Source organism: Platichthys flesus, chromosome 14, assembly GCF_949316205.1.
Source record: "Platichthys flesus chromosome 14, fPlaFle2.1, whole genome shotgun sequence".
Lineage (NCBI taxonomy): Eukaryota > Metazoa > Chordata > Actinopteri > Pleuronectiformes > Pleuronectidae > Platichthys > Platichthys flesus.
In genome coordinates this window covers 14,684,054-14,709,557 of record NC_084958.1, presented here as the reverse complement: position 1 = coordinate 14,709,557, position 25,504 = coordinate 14,684,054, and the positions used below count along the sequence as shown (strand labels likewise).

The 25,504-nt window shown below is 43.6% G+C and overlaps 2 protein-coding genes across 6 annotated transcripts in view; one reads left to right on the top strand and one right to left on the bottom strand.

The window, feature by feature from the left end:
- Nucleotides 1–15,431, top strand: part of LOC133968161 (dipeptidyl aminopeptidase-like protein 6) — a 68,709-nt gene extending 53,278 nt beyond the window's left edge. For both annotated transcript variants that reach the window (XM_062404048.1, XM_062404047.1), the window contains exons 4-26: nucleotides 960–1,054; nucleotides 1,670–1,744; nucleotides 1,830–1,882; nucleotides 2,315–2,396; nucleotides 5,424–5,544; nucleotides 7,980–8,134; nucleotides 8,595–8,692; nucleotides 8,799–8,925; nucleotides 9,102–9,140; nucleotides 9,313–9,420; nucleotides 9,989–10,080; nucleotides 10,180–10,227; nucleotides 10,312–10,424; nucleotides 11,082–11,129; nucleotides 11,226–11,324; nucleotides 11,430–11,499; nucleotides 12,630–12,824; nucleotides 12,902–12,956; nucleotides 13,071–13,173; nucleotides 13,277–13,332; nucleotides 13,444–13,516; nucleotides 13,628–13,701; nucleotides 14,209–15,431. In XM_062404048.1, the coding sequence (XP_062260032.1) occupies nucleotides 960–1,054; nucleotides 1,670–1,744; nucleotides 1,830–1,882; nucleotides 2,315–2,396; nucleotides 5,424–5,544; nucleotides 7,980–8,134; nucleotides 8,595–8,692; nucleotides 8,799–8,925; nucleotides 9,102–9,140; nucleotides 9,313–9,420; nucleotides 9,989–10,080; nucleotides 10,180–10,227; nucleotides 10,312–10,424; nucleotides 11,082–11,129; nucleotides 11,226–11,324; nucleotides 11,430–11,499; nucleotides 12,630–12,824; nucleotides 12,902–12,956; nucleotides 13,071–13,173; nucleotides 13,277–13,332; nucleotides 13,444–13,516; nucleotides 13,628–13,701; nucleotides 14,209–14,352 (2,123 nt within the window). In that variant the 3' untranslated portion in view covers nucleotides 14,353–15,431. The remainder of the gene's footprint in view (nucleotides 1–959; nucleotides 1,055–1,669; nucleotides 1,745–1,829; nucleotides 1,883–2,314; nucleotides 2,397–5,423; nucleotides 5,545–7,979; nucleotides 8,135–8,594; nucleotides 8,693–8,798; nucleotides 8,926–9,101; nucleotides 9,141–9,312; nucleotides 9,421–9,988; nucleotides 10,081–10,179; nucleotides 10,228–10,311; nucleotides 10,425–11,081; nucleotides 11,130–11,225; nucleotides 11,325–11,429; nucleotides 11,500–12,629; nucleotides 12,825–12,901; nucleotides 12,957–13,070; nucleotides 13,174–13,276; nucleotides 13,333–13,443; nucleotides 13,517–13,627; nucleotides 13,702–14,208) is intronic.
- A 67-nt stretch (nucleotides 15,432–15,498) lies between these two features.
- Nucleotides 15,499–25,504, bottom strand: part of arhgap21b (Rho GTPase activating protein 21b) — a 35,422-nt gene continuing 25,416 nt past the window's right edge. For 2 of the 4 annotated variants that reach the window (XM_062404017.1, XM_062404020.1), the window contains exons 14-24: nucleotides 24,514–24,575; nucleotides 24,263–24,408; nucleotides 24,039–24,181; nucleotides 23,483–23,641; nucleotides 23,288–23,366; nucleotides 23,119–23,192; nucleotides 22,438–22,527; nucleotides 22,152–22,319; nucleotides 21,155–21,260; nucleotides 18,664–18,695; nucleotides 15,499–18,553 (exon numbers count right to left, since the gene is read on the bottom strand). In XM_062404017.1, the coding sequence (XP_062260001.1) occupies nucleotides 16,991–18,553; nucleotides 18,664–18,695; nucleotides 21,155–21,260; nucleotides 22,152–22,319; nucleotides 22,438–22,527; nucleotides 23,119–23,192; nucleotides 23,288–23,366; nucleotides 23,483–23,641; nucleotides 24,039–24,181; nucleotides 24,263–24,408; nucleotides 24,514–24,575 (2,622 nt within the window). In that variant the 3' untranslated portion in view covers nucleotides 15,499–16,990. The remainder of the gene's footprint in view (nucleotides 18,554–18,663; nucleotides 18,696–21,154; nucleotides 21,261–22,151; nucleotides 22,320–22,437; nucleotides 22,528–23,118; nucleotides 23,193–23,287; nucleotides 23,367–23,482; nucleotides 23,642–24,038; nucleotides 24,182–24,262; nucleotides 24,409–24,513; nucleotides 24,576–25,504) is intronic. The other 2 variants (XM_062404019.1, XM_062404021.1) reach the window with 1 other exon arrangement.

Here is a 25,504-nt window from a genome sequence, read left to right as displayed (position 1 = left end):
ATTCACTGCTAAATTGTATGGGTACTTCCTTGATCCTTGTTACAAAAATGTGTACCAAGTTTTATGGTAATCACCCAGGCTGTTGTGCATAATCGTGCCAAGGAACTCATCAAGAAATGCAGTTGAAAACATAACCTCAGCACCAGAATCCCTACCACTTCTCTTTATCCAGCGCGGATCTCCTCATGAAATACATTCATTGAAACTGTTCTTAAGGGCGGCATGGTAGTACAGCAGATAGCACTGTCCCCTCACAGTAGCAAGCTTCCCAGTTCCAAATCCGGTTTGACATTCACACTCCTGCTTCCTCCGACAGTAGAAACATGCAGATCTGGGATTGGAGAATTGAATTTGACCAAAGGTGTGAGTGTTAATGTTTGTTTAAGTCAGTTGGTCCTGTCATGGCGATCTGTTCGGGATGGACCCTGCCAAGGACCTAATGTGTGCTAGGATTGGCTGAAGCTCCCCCTTCCACCCTGGAAGGATGAGCTGCGTAGATAAGGGATGAAACTCCTCTTTGTCCTTTGTCAGGACATCTCCACCGTCACCAACACTTTGACAGTCTCTTTACTTCAGCAGTTGTTATGCCATTTTGTTCTTTGGGTGTTTTTCCATAATCAGAATTTGTCTTCCAGAAAGTTTAGTATAACATCCCCTGAGACAACTTTTTAATTACTGCAAACATTTGAATTTCAAAACTTTCTAGTGCTAAGGAAACCATAGATTATATGTCGGGGTTGCTATTGCAGCTTGTTCCCTGAGTAGACCCCAAAAAACTGCTTTTGCAGTCGGAAGAACAACCGGGCTTATTGAAAATGTTGTCATAGGTGGAGGAAGAAGAGGAGGAGGAGGAGGAAGAGGAGGAGGAGAGACTGTCAAAAGTAATGTGGGAGTAGACACTCACCGGGATTTTTTCCATCTCAATCTCTGATGGGGGGGGGGTTGTTTGCTATTTTCAGACAATGAGTTGCTGTATCGTACGAGGGACGGGAACGTTATCAAGCTCAACGCTGACACAAAGGAGGGAATCGTCGTCGTGCCCAACCAGTTGTTTGTGAGTATCATCACAGGAAGAAACCAAGTACAAATAAGTATAATATTACAAATATAAATACTACACATTTTCCAGATGTATAGACACGAGAGAGAGGCGTATACATGAGAACAAAAGTGAAGAGTCAGCCACCATCACTGATAAAGTCGGGATGAAGCAGAGCAACAAAACATTCCCCTACTTATTTAAATCAAGAATATTAATTTAAAAGGTTGTGCACATTTCTTCAAGGATAATTTGCCATGCTCAGAAATCTTTTCTTGCCTTGACATCTTTGAAGTTTAATTAAAAACCGTCTTCGAACTATATCAACGTGACATGAGTCACAGCAGAGATGGTCTCCAGTCGGGTACTTTTTACTTTTCTACTTTGTGTACATTTCAGAGCCTGTACTTATAGATATATAACCTTATACCTTCACTCGAGGTCGAATCAGTTCTTATACATCCACTCGAGGTGTTTCTAGCACAAGTATCTGTACTTCTACTTAAGTAAAGAACATGTGTACTTTTGCCACCTCTGCACCTTGACCACTAGTATTATTTCTGCTGCTTGTGTCCTGAGTGTGTTACGACTGAGTGTGTGTGTTTGTGTGTTTTATCTGATCTAATTCAGGACAGATCTAAGGCCGACAAGTACCAAGTATCTCCAGACATGCTCCACGTGTTGTTCGCCTTTGACGTGAAACCGGTGAGAAAACTCTGAGTGCTCCCCTGCACCAAATCCTTTTTCCCGACTCCGTTCTAATTTGAGGCTTTTTGTTTTATTGCCACAGATCTACCAACACTCCTACGTGGCCAAGTACATTATTTACAGCCTGGTGACGCAGTAAGAACCATTTCCTGTGTCCTCATTCATTGTCTGTTGTTGGGCAAGATCTCTGACCCTCAGCCGGACCTCATGTCCACAGTCCACTGACATCAGCCCCCAGTTTCCTGCTTTCTCCGCTTCACTTTGGGGGGGGTGCGTTTAAGTTCATTTGCTGTGCTGCGTTCAATACAGCCTGTTTTTAGCCTTCCATCCATCTATGTCTGCTTATTTCCCCCACTGTTCTGTGTTTGTGTGCCGAGCCAGAGCAAAGTCAGGCTGGGCTAAAAAAGTATGCGTGTGATTGATGAAGCGTTCGGTGAGGGAGCAAGCAGGAAGAAACGTCTTTGCTGTTACTCTGCATTTGTATTCAGTCACACAGTATCCATCGCGCATGCAGGGAACATACTGACTAATGCTGAATCAATTATTATAACGCTGTCGTCTCCACAGGGAAACTTGGCCCCTGAATCCTCCTGAGGTGCATGAGGCCGGCCTGCAGTACGCCGGATGGGGACCCCGGGGCCAGCAGCTGGTAAGGAGGCCACGCCCTTGAGGATACACTCAGTGAATACTGGATCACTGGTGGAAGCAGCTCTGTGTGGCGGAGGAGGCTCAGTGGTGACTTATTGTTTGTCACCGTGGAGCAGATGACTGTTGTGTGCAGTGTGTTGATAACTGCATTAAGGGGCCGTGGGGGAACTTTGCTTCGACCTCTGTGAAGGTCAATGAAGCAGAAACTTTTTGGCATTTCACAACTTCATGACAACCCAGGAGCTGGTGAGCGTCTCAGTGGCAGATGGCGTCTTAGTGGCATAAGCTGTGGCCTGGACAGTCTGGGGTTTCTGCAGGGGAGCAAGCACACGGCCCTTTCACGTGTGTTTGTGTGTGTGTGTGTGTGTGTGTGCGCGCTCTTGTACAGATATCTTTGTGAGGACCAGTTTGAGCCTACAACCTACAAAGTGAGGACATTTTTGGAAAGTGATCCTCACTTTGTATGGTTAGGGTAAGGAGCCAGGGAATGCATTATGCCAATGAGTGTCCTCACTAAGCTTTTCAAAGATGTCTGTGTGTGTGTGCCTTCAAGCTTTGACCAGTTGGACTGGAGTCACAGATGATTCAGATTTGACTGCTGTGGTGGAAAGCCAGAAGTCAAGATGATCTCATGTTACTGTGACTGCAGTATGACGGGGATCGCCTGGAGGGACTGTAGCTCCACTGGTTGGCAGAGTGTCGGTGGTGATTCTTGTTTACAAATAACAATATGCAATTGTTTTTTAAGAGTTACGTCCTCAGTAGGTGTTGGTTGGTTTTGGGGCTTTGAGTATTCGGCGAAGACAGAATTACGAGACTCATTGTTATTTGTCTTTTTCACGGGATCTGCTGACAGGAAGCTAATCTTAACAAGCCTCATCCTTTAATGAGCTTAAAGGGGCCATTGATTGAAACACCCGGTAATCTTTTGGTTTATTCTCTCGCATCAATCCAAACCGCTGCTTCTTTATCTACCTCGTTGAATTCATTTCTGGTTTGATTGCAGATCTGTTTTTGTGTTTCATCAGCTATTAATTAAAATCTTTCTCCACCTCCATATTTACTCTCATCGTATAATTTGATTCAACTACCGATGCGTTGCTGAGAGAAAATATGAACATTTCAATTAGCTGATTGGAGGAAAGGATACAGATAAATGGGCACATGGTAAAACTTCACCACATCGTTGCTTCTGTTACTGTGGCTCTACCTTTGATTCGATGGAAAGCAGAAGTTAAAATGAAAGCGGCTCTCATGGTTTGAGTCGACTGACCTGCTGATGCTGGACCCGCTTATTTTATTTGAATTAATATGATTTATCATCAAGCGTTTCATTGGTGTGTAAAAAGGAGAGGCGTGTGTGAGTGTGTGTGGCAGTGTGGCCTGTGAGCAGCCAAGCATCAGGTGTATATTCAGAGAGGCAGGGAGCCCCTCATTAAAGCAATTACTCTACTATGACAGAGCAATCAGTGAGGCTGGGTCAACACAAACACACACACGCACACACACACACACACACACACGCACACACACAAACCTGAGGAGGTCACAGACACACGAAGGAGAAGGGAAGAAGAGGAAGGTAATTTTAGAACAAAAATGACACCAAATTAAAGTATTGTTGAACAAAATTGTTTGGCATTGTTTGGTTTGGCAAATTTGGAAAATATTCAACAACCAAACACGCGTACACAAATACACACACACCCGCACACACACACACTTGAGTATAGTTCTGAAACCCTGCTATAGGCGCTTCACATCTCACCACCCTTTTGAAATAGTTCTGTTTTTTCCCACATTTTGCTCCTCCTCTGCTCTCTCTCATCAACCTCACTTGAATTCAGTTTAGACTTCAGGAGAGTTTCACCTTCTCTACAGATGATTCCCCTTTTCACGACCATGCAGGGCCACTCATGACCAAATGATGGTTTTCTGTGCCGTAACACCATAACATTTCATCGTGTGGTGTTGATGTTGTGAAGCTGAATCCAGGTTCTTAAGGTTGAGTTGTGAGGCAACTTTTTTCTGAGGTATGAGTGAACATAATTAAAAAAGTGAGAGATCAGTTTTTCTATGAATCTCTTTGAAAGCTGCCTGTGAATTTCTTTAAGTCCCACGGTGATTTCGCAGCCTTCGCCAACCACCACAGGCTTCCTCTGCTGCACGCACACGGCCCTGCATTGATCTGCTTTCCTCAGATGTGGATCCCACAATATACAACTTTGATTTTCACCAACAGCAGCCATACATCAGAGCGAAGGGAGCCATGTTGTTCTCTCTCTTTTTTATTCTTTGGTGGCGATTTGAGGCTTAGATTTAACTGAAGAGGTTTCAGCCGACAGCTCAGTCACACCGAACGCAGCGGGAGCGTTGGATAACCAATCAACACACATCCATCTCCCGCATGCTGGCACCAGCGCAAAACACTGGAGTGGATTGACAGAGGGTTTTAAGTGTAACATCTGCCAGTGGTGGGTCTTCATTCCATCAGGCGACACCATCGTTGGTGCTGAGTGGGCCTAAATGAGGAGTGTGACTCGCTGTTTAGCTCAGCCATTGTCCACAACAGAAGACAACTTAATGTCTCAACAAACACTGGAGGAAAAAAGTGTGTCTGTGTGTGTGTGTGTGTGGGTGTGTGTGTGTGTGTTTGTGGGTGTGTGTGAGAACATGCAGGGCCTGATTAACAACAGAAATGTTTTCTTATGCTTTGGAGAGGAATTCAGTTGGAACTGTAATGAGACAAATACCCGTTAATACAGTGTTCAAGGCAGATGTCGACTGAAACCATTTTAATTTGTAAGTGTTATCGAGTCGCTCGCTGGGCTTCTATCTGGCTTAAGATTCAGTCGTGTTGCGGGAAAGACGGATTGGGTTTGTGTACAACAGATGAAGAAAAGCAAGATGCAGAAAATAGACGATGCTCTGCAGGAAATTAAAGTTTAGGTGCAAATCAATGCGTCAATACACATGAGCATGTTTGGATTATTAAATCCCAGTCAACGCTCTGCACTTCTCCTTGCAGATCTTCATATTTGAAAACAACATCTACTACAAAACGACAATCGAGAGCCGAGCGCTCCGCCTGGTTTCCACCGGTCAAGAGGGACTCGTCTTCAACGGCCTCGCTGACTGGCTGTACGAGGGTAAGACGACAACTTACAGTTACACAATAAACACAACAAAGCCCAAGATGAGGTTAGGACCAGTCAAGTTTTTACATACTGGGGAAACTATTTGGAGTGGAGTAATATCAGCTTGACACAGAAAAGGGTCTGTTTCGAGTTCTTGCAACAAAGCTGGAATAAAACAGACAATGTAAAACACTGTAGCATCAAAGTTGTAAACACTTTTTAAATAACACTTTTGGACGTGTCCGTGTTAAAGTGTCTCCTCCCTGAGGCGTGGCGGGGGTGTTTCCGTTAACGCTTCCATTTGAGAGAGCACATCTGGCTGCGTTTCAGTGCCCCGCCCACACCCGACTTCCATAGCTCATCTTCGTGTTCATGCACTTTTAATAATTCATGTCTGCACTGCTGCCTCTCACCATCAGCAGCTGTTCAAAAGACGCTCGTAACTTAACGTGAGACACTTTCCGATGAAGTGATTATGTCCCACTTGCAGATGGCTCCGTTTATGGATGCACCGCCATATTCGAGACCAGTATTTCCACCGTGCATGATTATAATAAAGTTTATAGGTGTCTTGTTTATTAAGTGGAGACTTCTTTATCTGGCATTGTTGTTTTTTTAGTTCTGGATTCATGTCGAGGGCGGCTCGGGGACAATAAGTGCGGAGTAAGTGAATAACACAATTGTGTAATGCGAGTTATTATGAGAGACATTCTGAGCAGCTTCAGGGTCACTTCTAAGAGCTTTTTCATTAATTCTTTGGATTATTTCTTTGTCGTAGGCACATAGGACATGATGACACAAGAAATCCATTTTCAATTTCATTCTCGCTATATTTCAACAGACTGTCTCCCGCACACAAAGCCCATGTAGCTTCATGCTGTATTAACACACGGGTTGAGGGAATATAAACTTTAGTGTGAGCGCCGGGCGTCTCCATCACTGTGTTGTTGGTTCTTTTAAAGAGGTAGAACAGGTGATTTCAGGGGAAGAGTAACAAAGGCATGCACGGATTTGTTTTTTAAAAACTCAATAGAGTGCACACCTCCCCCAATTTCTTCTTTGAGAAATCAATAAATGAATGTGATCCTGCCGACAAATGTACAGCACAGAAAAACACAACCTCAAATGATTTTTTCTCATCATTTTCTGTCTTCTATTTCTGTTTTTGTCAAATTTCAACTGGCAAAGCTTTTGGAGAAATAACCCTTCAAACTAATCACATTTTAATTGCATCACCATCGTCTAATTGGATGATTCATATGTTTCCAAAATAATTTTGCAAATGCTTTGAAGATGATCAGGGTTGATAATTACTCCTCAGTTGTCAGAATAAACGCATCAACAACTTTGATGGAGAGATTAAAGATGGCAGAGACGTTCAAATAGTTAGATCCAAGAAGAGCTGAGAGCTCTGACAACAATAGGTGGAGCTCTGTGGTCTCAGACGTGAGGCTGCCTGGAGCTCTGTCGGTCGTCTATGCATGGGGTCCCTCTCCTGCTGAGGTTGTGTGTTCGCCTCTGACAGCACAGGAGACAGCCTCTCCCGCACATTGGATTGTCAGAGAGGATGTGGGAAGACAAGGAACCAAAAAAAATCCACCTTGTCTTGCTGGAGTGTGCTTTAGTTTGGTAGGAACGACAGATTCAGTGTGTATCCTGTGGTTACGAGGTGCTATTTAAAATAATCAACATCCCAGAAGTCCTATTAAACCCTCTGACCTTATTATGAACAAAATAATTGAATAGAAGACACAGTAAAGGACTTTAGTGTTCTGTGAACAAAGGCCTTGAACATCCTGCAGCTTACTAGTTACAGCTTTTACCTGAAAGCTCCTCGTCTCATCTGCCCGCTCTGACACTCTAATAAAAAACTCCCCCGTCTGAATTCACCTTGAAGTCAAAAAAGGAAATAATTGAAGCCTTGCATCATCAATGATAACAAAATCTCAACGTCCTTATCGAGGTTGTGCTGATGGTTTTTTCGCCTGGAGAAGGCTGCTGTTCGGTTTCCTCACTGGAAGCTGCAGTGAAGGGGAACTCACAAGTGCCTCTCAATAGAGCTCTTCTGCCCCCTGCTGGATGAACGTCACTCATCAGGAAACCAAAGGAAAAAGAAAACTCACCAGGCGATGACGATACCGTTCTGAGATAATCTAATCTGTTCCTACGTCTCCATGCCAGCGACAGCAAATGGACGGTGACATTATATTGATGCTTTGTCTGCCGGCTTCCGTTTTTGTGAACATGATATAGATAGATAGATGGATACTTTATTAATCCCGTGGGAAATTCAAGAACACCTCGAGGGAGTTTCCTCAAAGTTGGTACCAACATTCATTTCAACTCACAGAGGGTCAGAGGGTCTAAAAAAGAAACAGGAAGAAAAGAAAAATCTGTTACAATCTAATCAGTTTCATACATCATCTGGTGGTCGTTTTGTATTTCAGAGGAGATCCTTCAGACCCACATCGCCCACTGGTGGTCTCCAGATGGGCTGCGGCTGGCCTACATGACCATCAACGACTCACTGGTGCCGAAGATGGAAGTCCCATTTTTCACAGGAATGCCGTACCCTGCCAACCTGGAGTATCACTACCCAAAGGCAAGCTGAAATCCAACCACAGGAAATTGTTGGGAGATGTACAGAGATATTAAAATTTAAATAAAAGTCGTAATGCCACAAAGGAAAAAGAGTACTCAGTTACAAGGGAATGTTCAAAAGTAATGGTAGAAGAATCAGGGTAGGATTAAAGAGCAGGGCCTGGGGGGGCCCGGGCCCCAACTGAAATCTGGTATTTCACTTTAAATTAAATAATTTGCATAGTTTATATTTAGAGTGTTGTATTTATATTAGATGTATGATAATATTTCTAAAAATTACATATTTTTTTCAACAATATTTATATGCTGCTGGATGATTACTTAAGATCCATACTTAATTACTTGACTCGTGTACTTACATCCAACCACCGCACACACAGGACTTTTCTTGAGCTAATTTTATTCTGAAAGACGATTCTTCACTGTCTTACACTATTGAACGTCCTCTTGGCCCCCTGCAGGCCGGGGAAGAAAACCCTGTAGTGCACCTGTCCGTGGTGAGCCTCAACGGACCTCTGCACACGGTGGTGATGAAGAAACCTGACGACCCCCGGATAGGGTGAGGAGCCCAAAACAGCTCCTGAGCATGGTTCAAGATAGTTGAGCCCGAGGTCATGGAGTCAAGCGATGATTGGTACATTTTTCCCACTGTTGTGTTTTTCCAGGAGGGAATATTACATCACCATGGTGAAATGGGCCACCAGCACCAAACTGGCCGTCAACTGGCTGAACAGAGCGCAGAACAACTCGATCCTGACGCTGTGCGAGGCCACAACTGGAGTCTGCATCAAGGTGAAACACATGAGGCACATTCCGCCAGAGTTTTGCTTTAAATAAGTCAGAAATGTATTTTCCTATGATTTGTGGACATGAGTAAAAATAAGGAAAACTACCAGATTTATTGTTTTATTTATGTGTTGTGTGCGACTCAGAGAAGCTTTGAACTCGTCCTCTCTTCTTTGTTTCAGAAACATGAGGATGAGAGTGAGAGCTGGTTGCACAGACAGGTAGGTGATCCAAACACAAGCTGTCCTGTTGCTGTGCAGCAGTCGCTTTCCTCTGTGTGTCTGAGCCTGAACAAATAAATAACAGAAGATGGAAAAAGCCCTGCAGGCCTGACGTGGACTCACACTTCAGATGCACAGGCAGCTGTTATTGTTCCCTCTCTCCTCACTGCAGAATGAAGCGCCGCTCTTCTCCCATGGCGGCCACAAGTTCTTCTTCACCCGAGCGATACCTCAGGGTGGGAGAGGAAAGTTTTTCCACATCTCCATGTCTACCTCATTGGTGGGTAACAGCAAAGTTATCAAGTTAGTTTTATTTGAATAGTACTATGGAGAAATGTGAACGCTTGAGCCCTATTAGGGCCTCAACTTAGAACTTTAATAACTACATTAATGATGTTATTCTCGTCATTATTACTACTTTATTGGAATTGTACATATTGAGTTGTGAAATTACGATGTAAAAACCTGAATTTTTTGAATATTACGAGTAAATTCTCATAAAATCACTTTATTATTTTTTTCATCCTTAGAACTTTTTGTAATAAGCCTAAAATTATACTTTTTTAATATTGATCCTTCATTTTCATAAAATTATAACTGTCTTCTTGTAAAATGTTATGACTATTTTAATATCATGACTAGTCTCATCAATGTGTATTTAGTTTTTTTTATATGTATTATCACTGTAGTATTTAGTTTTTATTATTGCTGTGATCTTGTAAAACTACAGCTTTTCTGTAATATTACAACTTTATTTGCATAAAAGTCTAAATAAATAAATTATTCTTGTAATGTCCTGTGAGGCCTGGTACAGAGTATTTACTATCCCCTGTGTTATTGCTGTGCAGCCTAACACAAGCACAGACATCCTCCAGTCCCTGACCTCTGGAGACTGGGACATCACCAGCATCTTGGCCTACAATCATGAAAGAAACCTCATGTGAGACGTTTTTCATCATTTCTACCACATCTGTAACAACCAGTGCTGCAGAGTTTATTATTTAACGATGATGTTTCGGATTCATGTTTTTCCCCCCAGATACTTTCTGAGCACAGAGGATGACCCCAAGCGACGGCACCTTTACAGGTAGGATACCACTGGAACTTTAAAGTGCCTCTTTTGTGTTGTGCTGTTTAAAAGTGATGACACTCACTCGCCGTCGTCCCACAGCGCCGACACAATCCCCCCCTTCAACCGCTGCTGCCTGTCTTGTGAGTTCAAGTGCGGCTACGTGGACGTTTCGTTCAGCCACAACATGCAGTACTTCCTACTCAACTGTAAAGGTGAGCGCCCCGGAGTCAAGGCTCTTTTGTCTTCCTGAGAGTGAAAGGATCCAAATGTCCGGTGGAAAGTCAAACTGAATTAGTGCTTCGATTCCGGCTGAGAGCTAATATGATTCATATCGACCTGGATATAAACAGATAACCTCAAACCCCTGCTGGATTAGCCAGAGGAATGCATGTCTGGTCCCGAGCTGCTGGCTGTGGCTTTTCTGATGTTACTGTTAAGAGACGGAGCCCAGTGGTTTGCGTTGTGTTGTTGTTTAGCTGATGTTCTCCTTCTGTCCCTCAGAGACAGTTCTCTTCCCTTTTCTTCCCACACTGGGCCACAACAGTGGAGTTATTGGGGAAGTTGATTTGTTTAGGGGGCTCACTCCGGGGATGAAAAGTGCCGCTGGCTTTCTTCATTAATTGGATCTTTGGAGAGTAACTCCATTGTGAAATGATAAGCTTCTTCCTCATGTGACCGAAGGGGATTATTAACTCTGGATCTGGCTGAGAGGCCTGTTTCTAAAAATGTGTTTGAGATGAGACACTGGCGACTCTTTTGCAGAGAGCAGCTTTAGTTTCAGGCTCACAACAGGACGTGTTATCGAGTTTATCACGTTAACTTCTTATCAGGACATTCTTAATTATTTCTCCCTAAATTGTTCTTTGCAGGACCAGATATACCGAGTGTGGCAATCTACAGCACAGAGGACAAACAGAGTGAGTGTCGTTCCTCTGGTCTCGTCCTGGATCCACAGAAAACACATTTTCATCGATTGATTCTAACATAGGAACTTATTTCTCTCCTTGCTGCAGAGGTGTTCGACGTGGAGACAAACGCCAGAGTAAACCACACGTACAGCAACATGCAGATGCCCAAGGTCGAGTACAAGACCCTCACCATAGAAGACTACAGTACGTGACCACTTTCATGTCGATCGGCTGAAAAAACAAGCTACACCTTCCAGCTTCCCCCTCGAATTGTACGATGTAACATTGAGGCCGTCCTGTGTGTTGCAGCGCTGACGATGCAGATCCTGAAGCCAGCTGGATTTGTAGATACCGCCCACTACCCCTTACTGCTGCTGGTGTACGTATGAACAGCCATGACAGAAAGTAAAGGCTGAGATACAAATCAGCTCGAACGATGTCACTTAAACTATTGTATAGTACAGAGGTCTTCAACAGGGGGTCCGCGACCCCTAGGGAGTCCGCGGAGGTACTGCAGGGGGGTCGCTAAATGTGTGGTTGATTATAATTTTTTTTATAATTTTGATTTATTTTCTAACCAATTTTTTTCCCCAAAATTTAAATGCTGATTTGACCCTCTGCCTGACAACCTCCATACGTCCAAGGTTAGATAAGTTGTTTGCTACCCATCAGGGTCCGACATTTCACTAATGTGGGAGTATGTGTGCCATCCACAGATGGCTTGAGGATTCACTTTCTGTTCTACATGTATGTTTAAAATAAAAAAATGAATCTGTGAATTACTTTAATAGCTCAGTGTTGTATGCAAGATGTATGTTTATAAATGGCAGTGGCATGGCTAACCTGTACCTTGCACATGTTTAAATTAAAAACATGAACATATGAACCTGTGTAATATTTGAATAGCTTAGTATTGAATGGACAATAACATGGTAGTTTTGTTTATATATGGCACTAGGCCCAGTTTAATATAAAACACAATTTTATACAATATATATATAGTAGGGGATCCCTGCTCCATCTCTCATCCAGTTTGGGGGTCCCCGGCTTGAAAAACATTGAAGACCCCTGGTATAGTATATTCTGTTTCGAGTATTTAAAGTCTGTATATAAAGATGGACAACAAAACAGCTCCCTAAAGTGAAGCCAATGTATCTGGATGGCCACCTGGTGGCTGGCTGCAGTATAGTTCATAAATCCCACCTCCTCAATGTTAGTGGATGGGACTTGGGCCAAAATATAAAGTCAAAGTAGGTGTCAAAGAAAATGTTCTCGAAACGGTTTCTGTCATTTGAGGTAGTTTCTTATCACACTGATGTGTGTTCAAAGCTCACTTTACTGGTGAGATTGGTTCTGATCTGTAATTGGGTGCTGGAAAAATGATGCGATGAGGGGGTGGATGCACAAGATGGTGGCGTTTGTATCCAGGATAATTTGGCTTCATTTCTGGATAGTGGAATGAGCCGGAGATTTTCTCAAAGTTGAACATCCTGCCAATATTTTCCACAGGGACGGTACGCCCGGGGGACAGATGGTGACGGAGCGGTTCCAGGTGGACTGGGACACGGTTCTGGTCAGCAGCTTCAGCACCATCGTCATCCGCTTTGACGGCCACGGCAGCGGTTTCCAGGGCACCAACCTCCTCCACAAAGTGCGGAGGAGGCTGGGGAAGTTAGAGGAGAGGGACCAGCTGGAGGCCCTCAGGTCGGAACCACCACCAGAACCGTGAGCACGGCTGTAAGCGTGGGTTTGAAGTCTGACTGATTTTCTGTCATTTTCAGGGTCATTTCCGAAGAAGCCTACATCGATAAGAACCGAATTGGAGTTTATGGAAAGGTACGGGCACGTGTTCAAAGAGGATCATGTCTTTTTGACTTCAGTGACCTGCAAGGCTTCATAGACAGATTTCCACCGTGTAATTCACTTCATGGTATCTGTGTCTTCCTCCAGGCGTATGGAGGATATTTAGCCACGATGCTCTTGAGCTCTGAAGATCCTACCCAACTCAAATGTGGAACGGCAGTCTCGCCCATCACGGATTTTGAGCTTTACGGTATATTCTTCTTCTCTAGACGTCTTGAAGAGATATTGGGCTGGTGTGTGTGAAGACAACTGATCTTTCTAAACCTGTTTTTCTTTTCTTTCCCAAATCGCAGCATCTGCCTTTTCTGAACGATACCTCGGCTTAAAGACAGATTCCCGCGTATACACGGTAACGTCCTAACTCCTGTGTCTCTTTATCCAAATCGTGCAACGAGATGTTTTGCTGAATTAGACGGAGGTTGGAGCAGAGGGTCATTATTCTGCTTCCTCTTTTCTTCAGAATGCAAATTTAGCACAAAGGGCGGTTCAGCTTCTGGAAAAACAGTACCTGATAATTCACCCGACTGCCGACGGTAACAGAGACAGCCTCTTACACGTTTTATTTTTCTCAGCACTGAGAGTGACACACTAAGTATGTGAGTGTGAATGGTGTCTCACGTGTCTTTCCCATCTTGTCCTCACAGAAAAGGTTCACTTTCAGCACACAGCCAAATTCATCAACCATCTAATCAGCGAGAAAGCCAACTACACTCTACAGGTGAGCTGCCGACTCTGAAGTCACTGTCCAATGATCATTATTCTAGATTCTGTGTGGATTTTCTCAGGCTCTAAAAAATTCAGAATTTTAGGCTTTATAAATTCTAAAATAGGTTAAAATATTTTGTAATAGGTCCTGAATTCGTTTAGATTTTTAGGTCATTTTTATGTTAACTTTCATTTAACGCCGCAACTGTTGGGATTTGCAATTAGATGCTCGAGAGAAATCTTTATTTTAAGAGAAATCTTATGGTAACATGCGTAGTTTGTAATGTGTTGTAGTTCTTTCTCAACTAAACACACATCGTGTAATAAAACTACAAACAACAAGGAACAGGTCCCTCTCTACAAACCCTTGAGGAAGAAGCTTTTTATTTTGAACAGTAGCTCTAATCCCACTAAGACTGAAGCAATAAGACCAGGGTTAGTCAGTTATAGTCATAACCACACAGTTGCACCAGCTGGTCTTTAATAAACCAATTGATAATGAAAGAATCCATTTGTGCAGATCTACCCAGACGAAGGACACTTTCTGAACAGTGAGGGGACGCAGCAGCACCTGAGCCAGTCTCTGGTCAACTTCTTCGAGGAGTGTTTCCGGGTGCCGGAGGTGCTGAAGGACGACCAGCAGGAGGAGGACGACGACAGTTAAGCCTGCTCCCCCTGAGCACCCCCCGGCCCCTTCACACCGACCCCCACCCGGGCCAGTTACTCAAGCACAATATGCAACAGATCTCTCTCTCGACCCAGTCGACCCACAACCCCCTATCCAATCTGACTTTAGCTATGAAACGCAGACACGAGCATGTGCTACCCGGGGGGGACGACTCTCCTTCCCTGAGCTGGAAACCAGTCAGACGTTGAAATAAATCTCTGATGTGTGATGTGGAAACAAAGATTTGAATAAATGGACTAGTGCTCTCTCTAGTGGACAAATAGAGGATCAACGTGATGCCCATTTTTTGACATTGACCTGTCTTCAAGTGAGCCCTTTGCAGCACAAACTACCCCCCCCTCCCCCCACAAAAATCCATTTATTACCATGAGATGTAACTTTTGAGAGGCTGACACTTTCCCATAACCTTTGCAAACTGACTTCCTGATTGTTGGTCTGATAACTGCTACTTGTTTCTCCGAATCCCTGCTCGTTGTCTCACAGTAGTACCGTGGATGTCCGGCTGCATCAGGTCATTTCGTTGCTTCATAAAACGAGGGCACATTTAAACATCTCCCTCGCCCTGTACATGTGGATCGAACTCTTCTTTTAGTCACTGTGCCTTAATGTGGGTGAATGTTCATGTTAGGAGCCCACACGATGCTGAGGAGTGATCCTTTGTCCGAAACTGGTTGGAAAATGTTAAGTATGAATCATTTTTTATCTAAGACCATGGTGGAAAAGGTGAATATGAACTACCGTGTCTGCTTGAAAGACTACTTGAAGAGTTATACCCAAACAAATGTTTAATAATATTTCGTTTGCAGATCTTTACCTCCCAAACTTGCATACTAGTGAGTCAACTATGATGAACCTTCGTTATTTTGTGATTTTCTTTGCCTTGTGTGTTAAATGGCTTGACTCCTCTCTCTCCCCCCCCCCCCCCCCCCCACATGTCTGTTCTGTCAGTATTGTCAGTGGTTTCTAGTCAGCTGATGTACAAAGTGTATAAATCTTATATTGTTTAAGTCTTCATGTTGTATGTGCAACTTGTATATAAAGCATTTTGAAATGTTTGCCGACATCACTCTTGTGTTTCAACAGTTTATCTTAAGATTTGTTTTGAGGAAACAAAAACGCATGAACCTTTGCCATTGACAAATTTTATTTCCAGTGTCTCAGGACCTCTCGCAGTCAGAGGAACACAGCATCGGTACAAATGGTCCAGCTCAATCCAATGTTTCCTCTCGCTCTCTCTCACAGAGAAGTACCAAACTGCCCGCAACACACTCACAGGCCGCGTGAGCGTCATCTCTCAATACTGTACTTAATCCTGCCATCTGATGGAAATGTCAAGTAAAGCAGCTAGAACATGGCATTTATATGTACATTTAAGTTACTTATTTTACAAGGAATTATTTAAAATTCAAGTTCTGTTAAAATCAAAAAATGAAAAAACAGGAGGAGATGGAGATGGAGAAGAAGAAGAAAAAAAAAAAAGTACAAAACATGTTAAGACCAGAGTGGAATGCCTAAGGAATGGAAGCTCGGCATATTGGTTCCTAACCTGTAGAATGACAGTCGACAATAAAAATGTCATTCACAGTAACATCTTCGTGTTTCTCAACAAAGACAGTATGGCACCCTTAACATTTCATTGTGAGGCACTTCCTATTGTGAAGATACATGATTTTCTTTTCTGATTCCTTCACCCAGATTCTTTTGCTTCCTCTTTGCGATCTCCTGCCAGTCACCGGCAGATGCGTGAACCACAGACACTAGTACACGGCAGAACATTTGCATCAGAGGGACGTTGTTCACTGCTCTTAAAAACCTCATAACCGGGGGGGGGGGGGGGGGGACACATCTGGCTCCATTTGCATAACTCCAGTGTCTCCTCGTGACCTTTGTACCTTTGGAAAAGCCCCTTTGACAGCAGAGAGCTTGTAAGCAGTCCACACACAGGCTGTACCAAAAACAATTCAAGTACACAGAAAAATAGGGATATGTACACTTTTAGAATGAAACACAAGCATCTAAAGCTTTTAGTCAGTATTACAGCAAGCATGTCTGTACATTCTTCATTTGGTTACTGAGAGACTCACTGACTTTAAACATAACTTTCTTTACACAAAAATAGCTCCTCTGCAATACTAAAAAATCTTTTTTTCACTACTTCCTATTCATCCTAGAAGTCAGGTCATCCTTAAAGCCACTTAGCTAAAACCTTTTAAACAATCTTAACTCTCGAGTGTTCACACTTACTCACACATGCTTCACAGGCTCGTCGTCGAGCAACAGGTCCTCTCGATCTTCAGCATAACTGGGATTTGAATTAGGAGGGAGCGGATCCTCCGGCTGACCCATCCCAGAGTCATTTGTCATTAAAAAATAAAAGAAATGAAAAAGGTCAAAACAATATTTTGTTCCATGCCTTATATACGAGCACAGTCCCTGTGTACAGTAATTCTCTTTTCACGAGCACACACATCACTTACAGACGCACACTCCTGACAAGTTTTGTACAACATGCTCGTTCACAAACATTGGTCATACAGACATTATATCGACAGACTCTCAAGTAAGTACACATCTCACAGACAAAGAACATACACAGTCACACGTGTCCGTCACATCACAGGTACTGATAGAATCGTGAATGAACCACCTGGGAACTGGCGAGTTTATGCGGGTGAGCGGTGGCCGAGAGGCTCAGGTTTTTACTCTGTGGAACGTCCCCGTTCACCACTTCAGCTGGACGATGTGGGAGTTCAGAAGAGGAAGAGGCTCTGCGGTTTTGGCAGTTTGAGCTGCACAGACCCCCCTGCTGTTCAGGGAAGTCGAGGCTGACCTCAGGATTGCTGGTGCGGTGGCGCTCTCTGGCAATCCAGTCGCCGATGGAGAAGTCTTGAGAGGTGCACTTGGGCTTGAGCCGGTCCACGGCTGACAGCTCCGACCGAGAGCCCGAGCAAATGTGCTGCGGCCAGTCACCCAGAACGGACAGCTCTGCAAAGTCCCTCTGACCGCCCATGGTGTGTCTGCGTCGGATGTTCTTCTTCTTACTGCGACCCTCTGGGGACCGGCTCCTCTGACTGCCCACGCCAAACATGTCATCCACAGACGTCCGCAAGCGCACCTTCAGTCGGTCGGTGATCTTCAGCTTCCACGCAGGCTCCGTCTTATCCAGCTCACTGCGAGACGAGGAGCTGAGGCTGCCGGTTGAAATGCCTTTAGCTGAAACCAAAACACGGGAGAGTCTGTTGGAATCCTTGTCGCTCCGAGCTCCTTCCAGCGACGACTCACTGTCTGTTTTCTGTTTGGCGGCTTTCTTTCTGGAGAGCGTGTCACATTCGATGAGTCTGTGGGAGGCGAGAGGTCGCTGAGCTTCTTGCAGTTCTCTCTGGTCGGACTTCCCAACAGTGAACACAGACAGGTCGCTCTCGCTGTCCGTCTCCATTGGCCTTCCCTCACTGATGAGCTCGCTTCTCTCATCATCTGCATCATCTCCACCCCGGCTCTCGGCCACAGACTGCACTTCAGGACTGAGGGTGCTGATCTCGGCTCCAGTCAGGAACGTCATGGAGGAGGTGGTGGAGTAGTCAGAGGTGATGGAGCAAACCTCCGCCCCCAGCCCGCTGGGGCCCGCTTCTTGACCCAGTGCCACCGTCCTGCCGCGTCTCACTCTGGGCACCGAGGCCTGGGAGCTGGTGCTGTTCATCGTACCAAGGTCGGACACGGTGTCATCGTAGTTGGAGGGCGGGTCGGACAGAGAGGACTGGTGAGCCAAAGGCATCCGGTAGCTGAGGTTTGGGGAATGAGGGGGTGAGGTGTAGGGGGAGCCAGAGCGAAGCGTGGAGGAAATGTGCTCTGGGTGCAGAGAGAGGGAGGTTTGTGACATCAGGCTGCTGGAAAGAGACTCTTTCCTGCTGCTTTTGTCCAGCTGCTCCTCTGAGCTGTGTCTCTCTTTCTCGCTGGTTTCATCCGTCTCCTCCTCCTCGGTCCGTCTGTCTGGGGACCACAGAGGCTGCTGCTGGCTCTCCTCTGGGAGCTCCTTCTTGATGAACACACCATCCAGGTCGTCGTCGGAGCTGCTAGGATGCATTTTGTCCTTGGGCTTCTTACGTTTACGGCTGGCGAAGAAGGAGGAGCGAAGCATCTCTTTGCTACACTGATCCTTCCCTGACCCCCACAAACCCTGCTAAGACAGAACCAAAGCAGATTTTAAAACCCTTGTCAATGCACAGATACAGTCAAGACAAAGGCAACAAAATGTGGACTTTGTGAGAATACACATTAGGAGGACATTACCTTAGCTTTGGAGGAGTCACTACATGCTGAATCTGTATTAAAGAGAAGAGAGTCATTAGTAAAAGTCTGTGACCTCTGTGACTTGCTCTAAACAGCCAACGACACAACAGAAGAGAAGAGGCAGGTTAAACGTTTGTTCAGAGTGACACTAACAGACACGATGAGGATAATGAGAGCAGCTCTAGGAAAGCAGATGAATTTTTTGTTTTGCTCAGAGAGAGAAAAGAGACAAGTTTTCACACTAAGCAGAATATGGAAGAGAGGACAAAACAGCAAGAGGCCTGAGATGAAGGATGAGAGGAAAAGGAGGTGGACCCCGGCAGTAGACCAAGACACAAACAGCAGCTCATGCTTATGTATCAATGGGACGACGGCACATCACGGACAAACACGCCAGTCACAGAGCATCACATGTAGCCACCAACCAGCTGTGGGCATTCTTTCCCAACTCAAAGATGTCACAGAGGAGAGGGAGTGATGACTGACTGAGAGGGGCCTGAGCTGAACAGATCAGTAAGTGTGTCGCGGTCGATACAGCTGGCGCAGGCAAGCTTTAGCATAACAGAGATTGCTCTTACTCTGTGCTAGATTAACTCCTCCTTTAACAGGGAGCCCTACATTTTCAGCGACAAAAAAAAGGCAAAACAAAGAGTTCACAAAACGTTCTTTACTCACTGTTCAAAAGAAGAAAACACGCAAGTAACATGCTAATAAAAAAATAACAAAATTGGTTCCAGGAATTATGAAACCACAGGAACTAAAGTCAGGAACTCAAATTTGTATCAATCTATGGGAATAGAGCAAGTGTAAGCACAAACAAGATTTAGAGTGACGGGTACACAGACTCTAGATGAAAAACAAGTTCTATGAGGCCTGGTTGCCTGTGTGGACATTAACCAGGCTCCTCTGGTTTTCTTGCAGGTAAAATCCCTGCAGTTCCAAAAATAGTTCCTGAAATAGTTCCTGCGTTGGAAATTATCTACTTTAGGTTTAAAATGTGTACATCGGTGCACAGGCGCGGGCTGGAGAGGGAGACTGTGAATGTCGGTGATGGATGTAGGTGTTTTACATTATGTAACGGTATGAGATGAGGAGGTACCCTATGTGTTTCTGTGTTGAAGTCTTAAACGGTGAATAATCGTTGAAATAAGGACATTACAGAGAACAAAAGACACAATAGGAGGACGTTGAAATGAAAAAAAGACAAAACGACCTGTCCCAGTAAATACTAGCACCCAGTTCTCTGCTACGCTGTGTGCATCTGCGTCAGTCACTACAGATTTGCCGGCCTGAGACGTGGTTGCATGTGTGGCTTTGCTATTGTGTAAACGCATGTGGGGGGCAAACATCCAGCTCAGTCCCACCACTACGACCCCACCCTCAGACATCATGACACAATATGCCACATGGCCGAGAGAGAACCTGAGGTTGACCGTACCATGCTACTTGTCCTTGCGATCAGCTTAAGAAACAACAAGAGACAGCAGAAGGGCTTTCAGAGAGAGAACAGCAGCATCGCTCTGTATCCCCTCAATTTAGGGTATTTGTTTAAATATGAGACGTGCACACCACAGGAAAAATGACAAACATCGACTTCTCTTTCTTTCTTTTTTATCTTTTTTCCTCCTTTCGCCCAAATTTAATAGAGCTGCGGGTTTCTGCAGACTAGGCAGCTACACTGGGCACAACACTCGTCCTTCTTCCTACAGTCCCAGCTGTCCACCACTGACAAAACAGAGTCCATCAGTGACATCATCGAGTGATAGACGCCGCCCACTTGGCCTGTGTCAAGATTGGGTAATGTGTGAGTGCTGGACAAGGATAAGGGAGAAAAACAGGACACTACAGACAGAAGGGCAGAGGTCAGAAGGGTTAAAACTTCCATTGTTTCTTTTAGTTTGTTAGGTTTTCTTTGGGAAACATGCCAGGGATTATGTGAGAGACGAGGAGGAGGGGAAGAAAAGAACTGAAAGAAAAGGAGTCGTCGTCTCAACACAGGTAAAGCACAGGGAGAAAAAAATGACTTGTGCAAAAGAAAACATAAAAAAGAGTAAAGCAAAGAAATTGACAAATTAAAGTTGAAGAATTTTATCTTTAGGGGGGAAAACGCCAACAACAAACCAAAACAGACTTTTATCTGGCAATAAATGAATTAATAGAAAAGGCTAAGCAAATTGCAAAGTATTTTTCAACAATTTTTTTCAATAGTTAAAAGTGTACAAATTGAAAAATATTGAAAAAGCTTGTTTTAAAAGAAGCACAAATGAAACTTTGCATTTAAAATTAAGGAAAACAGGCACGATGCTCCTCACTTAAGCATAAATTACACAGCTTACATTCTATCGGTAAACAAGTCTATACAACACATTTTCACACTGTAATCTACTTTAAGAGTATTAATGATATACAGAATTTACTATCATGGTAAAATATATTTGCTGTGGTGACGGAGGAGTAGTGAGTCCTGAGAAAAAAGGTCCCGGTGGGTTACCTGAGACTTCGCCCGGCGACGCTGTGGTTCGTCCAATGTTGGAGAGCAGGTGGTCGATGTTGGGCACAGGCTGAGAATGCACTGTGCTCTCCTGCTCTGCTGTGGTCTGGAGCCACGCATTGGAGGGAATTAGCAGATAGAAGAGAAATTACACAATAGCACAATAAGTACATAAGGGGAAAGACTGAGAATAGCCAAAAGTTGCCTTTTATCTAAAGCTGCATTTTATTTCAGAGATCAAATAAATGTGGTATCTTCGTTATGAGGGAAACATCTGCCATTTCAGGTTTAGATGCTAAAGCAATGTGCTGTGTTTCTCAAATGCTCTGGGCAGTCTGGAGAGATGTTGACAGTTATCTGTGAGTTCATAAATACGACCGGGTTTCTTGCAGTTTTACATTTTTTAATGTAAGACTATGTCAGACCTATTAAAGGTGATATTTCATTTTCCTTATTCAAGTCAAGTATAACATATGACGGAATACTGAAGTCCCACAGCTACTAGGACTAGAGAATAATCCTCAAATGTTCTTTCCTAGAGCCAAGTTGAGTTTATGGAGATAGATTCTCACCGAGCTGATTTGTAGACCATCAGTCATCAGTTCTATGCTGTTGTTGTTTGTAGTTTTATCAAAGCGCAATATCTAAAATCACTGAGAATGAACTACAACACCCAGAATAGTTACAAACAACCATTGCAACAGTTTATCATAAAAGTATGAAAAATAATTTTAAAGCTTTATAAAAAGCATAATTCAGTTAAGACCAAATAAACTAAAACCAACTAAGTCAGAGTATTGAAACATATTTAACTTCTTTAAAGACCTAAAATTCAGACCTTTTAAGACCCTGCAGAACCCCTGTATTAGCATAATTTAAGCCATTGTTTCTACAAAATATTGATTAGTGCAGCTTTAAATAACTATGTTTATATATCAAACAGACAATGACAGTTTTGTATTTTAAGCATAATAAAAGATAATGAACTGCCACATACAACAGGGTCCTCGTCACCGTCTTCAGTGAAGAACCAGTCATATTGCTGGATAAGGTTCTCCACTATCTTGCACTGGTCCGGCATGTGATTGACCATGTTGGTCATGTTGTCCTCAGAGGTTCGCACCAGCGTTGGACCAAACACTATGGCCAAATTACGAGGCTCCATCTGAACAGATTAAGTTCAAGTTAATCAGGTGTAATGAAATAATCCTCAAAGGATTCACACGGAGGGGAAGGTGTTGTGTAATGACATTAACGCTGCCAGCTCCAGTTAACCGTCGTACCTTGTTCTTTTCACAGTTGTCAGAAACCTTCTTGAGGTGAGCACAGAGGAATCTCAGGGTTTCCAAATGATGATCGGGTAATTCCTGGATCTGCAAGAGTTGAGAATAACAACCAGTGTTTCAGAGTTCATGTCTAATTGTAACAAGGGGTGGGAATCTCTAGGCACCTGGCGTTTCATTTCTAGTACAGAGGGCTACTCTATTCAGACAGCTACGATTCCATGATAAAAAAACGATTCTTGATGCATCAGAGAATTTTATTTCTATACATTATTCTTTCTTTTTTTTAGATCATTGTGTGATTTGAGGGCTGCATCTTCACTCATGATCTGTGAAAAAAGTATTCTAGACAGTAACTGCTATTACAAGTGTGCTGTAAATTACAAAATAAGGTTTTCAATTCAAAAATCTGTCAGTGTACAATAGTGGTCAGTGATCTCCATATTGATATGACATTCATTTAGTTTAGACCTGTGAGGTGCATCTTTAGTCTTTGCTGTATCAAGGTGGCCCCGCCAGCATCGAGGCGCATTACTCCGTCTACTCTATGCTTTTCTGATCACTCACACCTAGAGCTGATCTTTATATGAACTAATAAAAGTTGCATCTAAGAATCTTGAAATTCACCCACCTCTAATTGTAATACTATTCAAATAAATAACAGATTCAATTTTCACCTACCAGCCTCTTGAGCTCTTTTAACCTCTCCACCGTGTCTTCTGCTCTGTTGGCTTCGATAAAATCACCATATTTCTCTGTCGAACAGAACAGATAATAAGAAGTCAATATCCAGGGGTTTGTTGGAGATTTTGTTGTTATAAATTTCAGCAAGGTTACAATTACATCCTACCATTTGTAAACAGAGGGTCTGGAAGTTTTCGGAAAAAGGACTTCAGCAAACTACTGATGACATTGAGGTCCCGCCATTTCTGTCGAGATATAAAAGAAGGAGATGCTGTTATGTTGAAGCAGTCCTTAGAGCACAAATCAATCCCTGCTAAGAGGTGGAACTCTGTGCTTAACAGCCAGACTGTCAATCACTCACATCTTCCTGGACGTCGATGTCATTCATGCCTTTGCTGTTGAGCTCCTCCTGCATGCTGGAGATGGCAGCGTTGTTCCCGGGGACTCTGTAGATCCCTGTGTACTCCAGTCCTCGCTCCTCCACCACGTTGCAGCACACCTCCACGATCAGAGGAACAAACTGTACATAGCACAACAGGAGTTACACAACTTGTTCGCACATGTTTGTTGTGAAGGGCACAAAGAAGTGCAATGGTAAAATTGTTTATATATTTTTAATGTCGGTGTTTGTGTGTAGTAGCAGCAGCGTCTGGGACTCGTCTACTTAAGTGACGTTGTTGATCATGACAACAGCATTCTCACGGCAATGACTACTGATTCTCCAGTTCAGAGGTCTGCATACCGAGTCAAGCTTTATGGAACTTTGAAATAACAGGTTCAGTTCAGGAGCAGGTTACTTGCTGCGGCTGAATTACTGCAGGTCGTTTTCACAGTTACGGTAAGCTGCAACTAGCAATAACACAGGACAAGCCAATTCAGAACAGGCCCTGCACTGGTAATTAGAGAAGGGGACTCACCCTGTTAGTCAGTGCAGCTGGACAGTCATCAAGCCGCACCCCGAATGTGACCCCAGCAGGAGTCTTTTTTTCAAACGGCTTCCTCATCATTCCTGCGATACCGATTTTCCAAGCAGCTCTGTCCCTTGGTGGACTGGAGTCATCTGCACATTTATACATCATATCAATTAGCCCGATGAGTTTAGAAATTCGCTCTTACTACACCAACAGCAGCCGTTGTTTACCTTTCAGCGCCCTTCGCTCCTCTCCTGTTTTGGGTGAATGTGGGCTGTGGCTCTTGCCTTCATTTTTCCCTCCCATGAAAGCTGATTTGATGCTGAGGGACTGGCGGGAGCTTTTGGGGGAAGGTTCAGATCTGCTGCTGGGCGCACTGATCAATACAAATGGCAAAGAAAAATATACAGATAAATGTTAACATTCAGGTTGGCATAGAAATATCTATGAGCCAATGGGGGAAATGTGGAGACCTAATTACCTCATCAAGTTGTATTCTTTGATCTTTCGACTGATCAAGTCCTGGCTTGTGACAGCAGCATTCTGTAATAACATAGAATTGTAGTTGGAAATTCTGAAAAAATAAACCATAATGAATTTGGTCGCTTAAATCTTGATCTGAAATTGTCATACCATTTCATTAGTACTATCACAGCAATGCCTGATGTTAAGTCTCATATTCTTCCATATAACGGGCATACAGATATCCTGCCAGGTGCCTTTTATAACCTCTGCCAAGGAGGTTATGTTTTAATCTGCATACTTCTGTCCGTCTGTCATAGAGGGATTAAGCAAAAACTACTTAAACCCACTTTAAATGTTGCTGCAGATCTGGATCCGGGGGCAGATCCAGGAATTTCTTTCACAACACACTTTTATTTCAAATTTGTCGATTTCTCAAAATAATTTATAGATCTTGATTGGAAACACATATATTAGGGACTGATATTTGTGAGTGTTGCAATTTGGAGGAGATCCAAACAAGGAGATTGCCGGGCCTTGATGGAGTTATGCACTCTATTGAGTTCAAGTCTAGTTTAAATAGACCCCAGCTTTATCGCTTTAATGCTCTTAAATCAGCCAACATGGTTTATGTTGGCAGTCACATACAGTAATTTAACTACATCTATCTTCATATGTTTTCCAAAACGTTTCTGATCCTCCCTGAACATGTGCTGCCAGGCCTCCATCTCGGAAACCAGAATACATTTTTGCCAGATGATGTCAGTTAATGAGGTCTGGCTGGAATGAAGCGTTCCGATTGGCTCTATTATTAACACACCAATAAGCGCCACCTGGTTTTTATTCTCCTGGAGTAGAACAAGTTTCCAGGTATTTTATAAATAAAGGCTGTAATCTTCTCCACCTCACTCCCACATTCATTGTATTGCATTACCTTTGTTGCACACCTGATGGGTGTGCCTGATGTTTTCTTTCAAATCTAAATTGGAGTCTTATTTAAAGTTGCTGGT